This window comes from Eurypyga helias, unplaced genomic scaffold (genome assembly GCF_000690775.1).
Source record: "Eurypyga helias isolate BGI_N326 unplaced genomic scaffold, ASM69077v1 scaffold45925, whole genome shotgun sequence".
NCBI classification, from domain to species: Eukaryota; Metazoa; Chordata; class Aves; order Eurypygiformes; family Eurypygidae; genus Eurypyga; species Eurypyga helias.
Window position 1 is genome coordinate 6,763 of NW_010251616.1, and position 7,299 is coordinate 14,061.

The 7,299-nt window shown below is 43.3% G+C and overlaps 1 protein-coding gene across 1 annotated transcript in view; it reads right to left on the reverse strand.

Moving 5' to 3' along the window:
- Positions 1 to 1,374: 1,374 nt before the first annotated feature.
- Positions 1,375 to 7,299, reverse strand: part of DNAJC12 (DnaJ (Hsp40) homolog, subfamily C, member 12) — a 9,558-nt gene continuing 3,633 nt past the window's right edge. Inside the window, exons 3-5 of the mRNA XM_010152082.1 lie at positions 4,814 to 4,953; positions 3,447 to 3,645; positions 1,375 to 1,593 (exon numbers count right to left, since the gene is read on the reverse strand). Of these exons, the coding sequence (XP_010150384.1) occupies positions 1,499 to 1,593; positions 3,447 to 3,645; positions 4,814 to 4,953 (434 nt within the window). The 3' untranslated portion in view covers positions 1,375 to 1,498. The remainder of the gene's footprint in view (positions 1,594 to 3,446; positions 3,646 to 4,813; positions 4,954 to 7,299) is intronic.

Here is a 7,299-nt window from a genome sequence, read left to right on the forward strand (position 1 = left end):
ATGCCATTACACCTAGGATCGATGTAGCTGTATCAGCACAACACCAGTTCTTGGAGCTTTTCGAAACTGGTACAAACATAACCAGCATTAACACTGGTATCAGCCCCTCTAAAGACAACTGACAGCAGAATAAATATACTAATGAGGTCAATCAGACAGACATATTATCGGGGTTCCATTGGCAGGCATTTGTGTCAGAGTTTACAGCAAAGAGGCAACGAACAGGAGGAACAGAGGAGGTCGGTCGGCACATCCTACCCCTGCACGGTAGAGCCAAACCTGTCACTCCGGGAAGAGACAGACATGATAACACTGTTTCCATGCTGGGAGAAGGCTAGGCTTTCCATGGAGATGCCCAGGGTTCGTAACTGGACTCCCTTAAGCTTTTACCTACTGAGGGGGCAAGTTACAAGAAATTCAAAAGGGATCTCTGTGGTAGGCAGAGGATTTCAATTCACAAATGAAAACACCCCCTTTCTGTATGCATGCAGTTTTATTTGTTGCTGATGCAATTAGTTGCCTGCACAAAACTACGGTGTCAATACGTGACATACGAGTCAGGTTTACAAAGAAGAAAGCAAATACAAAATAAATAAACACAACGTAAAATTTGAAAAGTTGCCCAAAATACCAAACGCCTTTCGTGTCAGATTTGGTACACGTTAATGCCGACTGGCCTGATGACTCACCACACAAAACCCGGGTAAGACCCCGTCTACCAGGCCAGAGCGGGGAGGGAATCACGAATCACTCTCAAGCCACAGTTTTTCTGGCACACATACACGGCCATCAGCTGTCCACCAATACATCTTAAGAACATTGTGGCCCAGAGACGTGAAGTCCTGGAGCTGCCTTCCAAAATAAACAGCGGGTGCAAAAAGCGTACTAGGCAAGATAGTAAGCAAGTGGTTTTTAAGAGTTCTTGCCCTATCACAGTAACCTTCTCAGATGAGAAGATCTTATTTTTCCTATATCATGACAATTCTCCAACGCGTTCAGTCTGTAGTAGTAGTGTGCACGCGTGCGCTGCAAAGGACTACAGTAAGCACAGTGCAGCCGAGAAGTGAACCTGAGTACACAGCTCAGAAATAAGCGCAGTTTTGTTGTTTAAAGTTCACTGTCATAAAGCTTTCGGAAAATCCTCACTGACTTTTTGGTTCTGCTGAGAGTACACCATTTACAACATCACAACATAGAGAAAAAGATGACTGTTTGCTACACAGTATTTAAGAAAACAAGAAACAATATATAAGATGTTACATAACTTCACTAAATCCCTTTGTGTTAATACTGCAGAAGGCTTTGCTTATTCATCAAGGCCTCCACCTGTAATGCTCACAGCAGGCGTGCCGAGACAGCCGTACCAAGGTGTGAATTCGAACAACGCTCCCATCACACTGAACGAATACAAAATACAAATAACTCATCACTGCTGCCAAAAAAAAAAAAATACTGAACTGTGGAGCAGATGATCTCACGCTCTTACGTATTTTGCATTTTAGATCTCATAGTTTCTGAATTTCCTCAGAAGATCTGATGGAGCATCCCCTGACCAGCGGAAACGCAAGTGCCAGTAATTTGCCTCTGAAAATCCTGAGAGAAAAAGAGAAAGGCAAGTAAATTATTATAAACATGCATAAACCTAAGTTGCCTGAAATCATATTTGATAATCTTCCCCAAAAAGTAAAAGTAAAAAAATTGGTCACTTCCAGTGCTCGTGACTGGCAGGAACAACCTCTGTATTCTTCAAACTCAAGCAACCGCCAAACCTCAAGCTATTTATCAGCTGGGGGTGTCCAAAGGAGACCAGCAAGAACGATGGCAGTCCAGAAAACAGGACTTCTAAACAAAAAACGGAGCAAATTGCATTTCTTTAGATTAAGAAGAGCTGGAGGGTGGCATGATGGATCCCAGCGTACGTGAAAGGCAGCAGCTTGGAGGGAAGGTACAGATGGCCCTTTCCACGTACAAGGGGGTAAAGTTGCTTTTCAGACCCTGCTCTGTGTTGTTATCATCTGTGTGCTGGTAATACTAAAAAACGTGATCATCCTACATCAGGAAGCTGAAACCTATTACCAGAGAGTGTCAAAATCTCTCATTCAGGCCGAAATAGCTACGTGGAGTTGTGGTCCGTATTTCTCACGGACCAGCAGACAGGAACTGAAAATATCCCAGTTCAAAAGTGGACTCCAATATAGTAACTTTTCCTGGACCAAAGCAAAAGCATTATCAGCACCCTAACAGCAAGTACGAACACTGAAGTGCATATGGGCCCTGTCAGATAAATATATTCTAAATATTCACATTTATTAATATAAATATATGGCCACTGTACGAATTAAGTGGGCATTTGATGGGTTTGATATTTTTTTTGCATTCAAATCTATGGAAATAAAATTAAAACAAAAAAAATCAGGGGAAAGAATATTCCTGAAAAGAAAGCTCACCATTACAAGACAGTGTTTTGTTTACCTTGAAACTGTACTGGTTTACAAAGGATACAGTGAAGATTTATAACCCAGCAAATAGTATAATGCTACAGAGCATCATTTTTAAATACAAATTTTTCATTTATGCCTCACATACATTTGTTTACATGAATTTCTCACCTATTTTCTGCATTCCCTATATGTTTGGGATTAAATTAGCGTTTGCGACCCTCTCGGTTCCACCTAATTTCCTGTTTGATCAAGCGGGGAAGAAATCACAGGACTTGGTTTAATAATAGCTCTCTGCTGACATAAGCCCAAGACTGAAAGTCCTGAAGTGTCAAGCAGAACAGAGGGTGCCCTTTGTGGTAAGTCAACTTGGATTCCGGCACACCAGCCTCAACAACAGACGGGAAATACTGACTGGCCAGGTGACAGCTTTTGAATGACACACTTAGTCTGGGGCACGCGCTGGTTTTTAAAACAGTTGCTCAAATCCAAAAGAAGCCTTCAAGTTGCACATTTTAGTCCTCGTTAACGCATCAGATGCAAATGGTGCCTAAGTCCTGAATACTGGATTGAAATAAAAAAAGAACATAATACCTAAACCAATAATATAATACCTACATGGTTTATTTAATATTTTTAAAGCTATTTCTTAAAAAAATCGCTGCAAATAATTCCCCCCCCCCCCTTTTTTTTTTTCATTTTGATATAGCAGCAAAACTAAACTTTCCATTTTGGCTTAGAAAGAATTTTTTCCTTCTCCATTTTTTTGTTTGACTCACAAACAAGGGAGCAAACATAGGGTAGGGAGGAAGAAAGGTCTGAAAACTTCAAAATTAAATAAATAATAAACAACATAACCCCCCAAAACAAAACCCCAACCCAAAACCACATTAAAAAAGCCACGAGTTAAACACATTATTCTGGAGAAGAATTTCTCATGACTAAAAGTCTCCATTTCATCCCAGTCTCTGGACCCTGCAATTTGCTGTAACTGCTGGCTTCACTTACTTGGGGAGTCTGGATTCTTTGAAGACTGTGCTTTCACATCGGGAATTGCAACATCATCTTGCTCCCTGTTCCCATCTGATAATCCGTCTTCATTGTTTTCGGTCTGTTGGGTCCAAACCTCAGTTATGTTGTTGCTGTTACTCAAGTCGGGAGCTTCCAACATTTGGTCCTTTTTACTTTGGACGGCCCAGTGCATTGACTAAAGAAATGTGAAGATAACAGAGAAAGAACCAATTCCCATGCCTTACATTTTTAATTACTCCTCTCTCCTCTCCTACACTGCTGTAGTAAGCGGTTAAACAAAGCAGGTACTAGAGAGAAGCTTGGGGCTCAGCCCGGTTACGTAGGGCAAACGGCACCTCAGAGGACAGCCTATGTCAGGTGGGGATGGAGAACAAGCTGTACTAGTGGATCGAGTGATGCTGGGGGTCTGCTGTCCACTTCCTTCTGTCATGACCTTTTTTAAGAGGGTTTGAGTGACTTAGAAAACGTCCGTTTTCAAAGCTGTCTCCGACTTCAACACGCCACTTGAAAGCAAGACAATTTGGGAAGCTCTAATAGTAACATCTGCAGAATAATTTCTGTTTGGAACTGAACTAAGCTTGATGGGATACCTCCCACAATCATTTACGCTCAGGCACAATGCTTTAGGCTGAAAAGGCTCTCAAACTTCTCTCCTAAGAAGAACTGAGGTGGGCAGAATTGGCAAGACAAACGTTTATCCACCTGCCTTTAAAACTGACCGTGTAGACTTGTAACTATCATTCACCCTCACAAGGCAGGGGAAAAACCCACAAACCCCAGACACTATGGAGTTAGGATCTAGCAGGAACATGCTACCAAATGATCTCACTAGCAAAATTCGGAGGGAAGGCAGAGCCCTCCCAGAGACCTCTGTGGAGCCCAGGGTTTCATGGAACCTACTGTCCAGACTGAACAATGAGCTTGGTATTTAATCAGCTAGCAGGAACGCCTCCCTGATAGCAACATGCCAAAAGGAGAACGCACTATACAAAGGTCCCAGCTTTGAAAAGAAGTAAAAGGTTCCTCTGGAAGCCAAGTGTGCCAAAGCATTTCAAAACAGCCCTGAAGTTAAACTTCGTATAACACGCATAACAGCAGCAATTTGATAAATTCCCTCTAAAACTACTGAAACATTTCTGTGAATGAACCTCTACAGTCCTCCAATTTTTCCTGCACTTCCTTAACTTCCTTAGCGCAGGAATCACGCTGCGCTATTCCCATCCCCAAAAGCCACCGCCGCAGCAGAAGTGGTGTAACCCATCCCCTCACGCACTGCGACCTCTTCCCCGGACCAGCCCGACCCCTCACCTCCTCCTGAAGGCCCAAACTCAGACAATACCCACCGTTTTCACAGAACTGCTCAGGGCCTCCCACTGCTGGAACGGGATGGTAATTTTGCTCCGGCGCCAGTAATCGTAACGCGCACGACTCTCTGCGTTAGTAAGAACCTCCTTGGCTTGCTGCAGCTTCTGGAAATTCTCCACTAGAACACAAACCAAAAAGATACCAAAGAGGGTATTTTAGTTCTCAAGGAAACTGAAAGAAAGGGGAGCTGCCCACCACGGCTTAGAGCAAACAGAGAAGAGGCAGGAGAGCTGAGTGAAGAAGGCATGTGGTTGTACTGCCTACAGCCTTGCAAAGTTTCAGCTGGCTTCCGTGAACAGCTGATATCCTTTTCAAATGAGGACTAGAAAGCCCCCATGTCTGCTGGATTCTCCTACATTTAAGGAGAAGTTTAATATAAATTTTAAATTTAAATCTCCTAATTTTAAGTTCAGAGAAACTTGGAGCACAGCAGGCAAAAGGCACAAATCGCCCCTGCGGACCACCGTAAGAAGGGGAATTAAACTAGAGGGGTAATGCCCAGCAGGAACACACGCAGCAGCAGCAAGGCAGTCAGAGCAAAGCACAGCACCAGGAAAACGTGGGTGGGGGGAAAAAAACTGACCAGCAAGAAAAGGAATCTAAATATAATTCAGATTAACTACCTTGTGCATTTTATTAGGTGTGTTTTCCATGCATGCCAACCTGGAATACCAGACTGCATGAACAGGAGCTCTTTTTCACTACAGGGTAATTTTTCATTAAATGGTTACTAAGGATGCAGCTGCATGTTACTATTTGTGGAAGGGCTATAAAGACTTAGATTTAACCTGTGAGTCACCTATGTTACAGCGATCTGATATTATTATTATTAATTTATTCCGGGCTATAAATTAGATTTCTTTTGAAATACACTAAGCTCAAACCCCAACCAAAATTGATAACCACAAACCTAACAACAGGCAACAGGCTGAGGGGGCAGTTCTATTACGATTCCTTTTCCTAGTGTCACCGGTTTTCAACAAATAACAAGCCTACTTCAATTACTCTTTACTGAGTTTTAAGCTGATGAAATAAAGAGTAGTAAGGTGTACTTTCATATTTGTTGAAAACCGGTGACACTAGGAAAAGGAATCGTAATAGAACTGCCCCCTCAGCCTGTTGCCTGTTGTTAGGTTTGTGGTTATCAATTTTGGTTGGGGTTTGAGCTTAGTGTATTTCAAAAGAAATCTAATTTATAGCCCGGAATAAATTAATAATAATAATATCAGATCGCTGTAACATAGGTGACTCACAGGTTACAGTAAAGAGTAGTAAGGTGTACTTTCACAAGTACTGTATAAAGACACTGTAAATACAGCATGCTCAGGTAAACAGAGCATGGAGGAGTTCTCGACAAACAAGGTTGCTCCAACATTTGGCACTCGGCCTCCTTTGTGGTGTTCCTCAGTTTCAGTTAATCTGGGGCGAGCGTGGGGTGCGGGTGCAGGCAGACAGGACCACGCACTGGAATAGTCTCTTGTTTCCCCGCTGCAATGGCCAGAACTTTGTGCGGAGAGAGTCGATTCCACCGGTTTCGTTGGTGCTTATGCCATTGGGTTATTCTGAATAGGTGGTAGATGGTCTCTCAAACACCAGATTTGAGGGAGTTCCTGGTCAGGGAATCTCAGAATGAAAAATCCCACCTATTTCACCTTTTAACCCCGTCTTGTCAGCTCTGATGTTAGGCTGGGATGGCACGCCCACGAGGAAAGCCAAGCCCTGCGGAGAGCTCTGCTCGAGGCAGTGGAGTGCGCGTCTCCCTTAACAGCTGCTGCACTCCCGGCGCTGCTACCTCAGAGGAGGCTGTGGGTGAGCTCACACTCACCCAAGTAGGGAGGTTACGGTATGCACTTCATGCCTATGCCGTTCAGGATGCAGTTCAACAAAAGGAAGCATTCAGAGGAAAAGGTTTGTGCATTAATCAAAATAAGAAGCATGGGTAATTATTCTACAACAAATTTTTGGTGGGGACTGTAATTATGACCAGAACCACCTCTATTATAAGGATTTCAACTCTTCAGACACCAGTGAGCACGGATTAGAGCTACCTTGTGGTTACGAACGGGTAAGAGCGTCTCCAAATAACCCGGGTGCTGCTCAGCCATCGCAGGTAGGGCGAACGGCACGCTTTCACAGACGCCAACGGTACCTGCTCCTCTGCAAACAGATGGCTACTCACGCAGGGCCGCCTTCGCTTAATTCCCAGTCATTAAATTGCATCAAAAGAAACTAAAGTACATTTAACGTGTTCCTGATGGGCTTGTTCATGGAAGCGAATTAACTGCTTGACGCAAGCATGGCACTTGACTGCCACTCGGCACGGAAGCAGCCCAGCTTCATAGGTCTAGAAAGGGATATGCTCCATAGAAAAAATGCTGGATTAAGAGATGTTGTACCATAGAAAGGAAAAAAAAAAAAAAAAAAAAAAAAAAAAGTCCTGGAGGCAGGGGGGGAAACAAAAAAA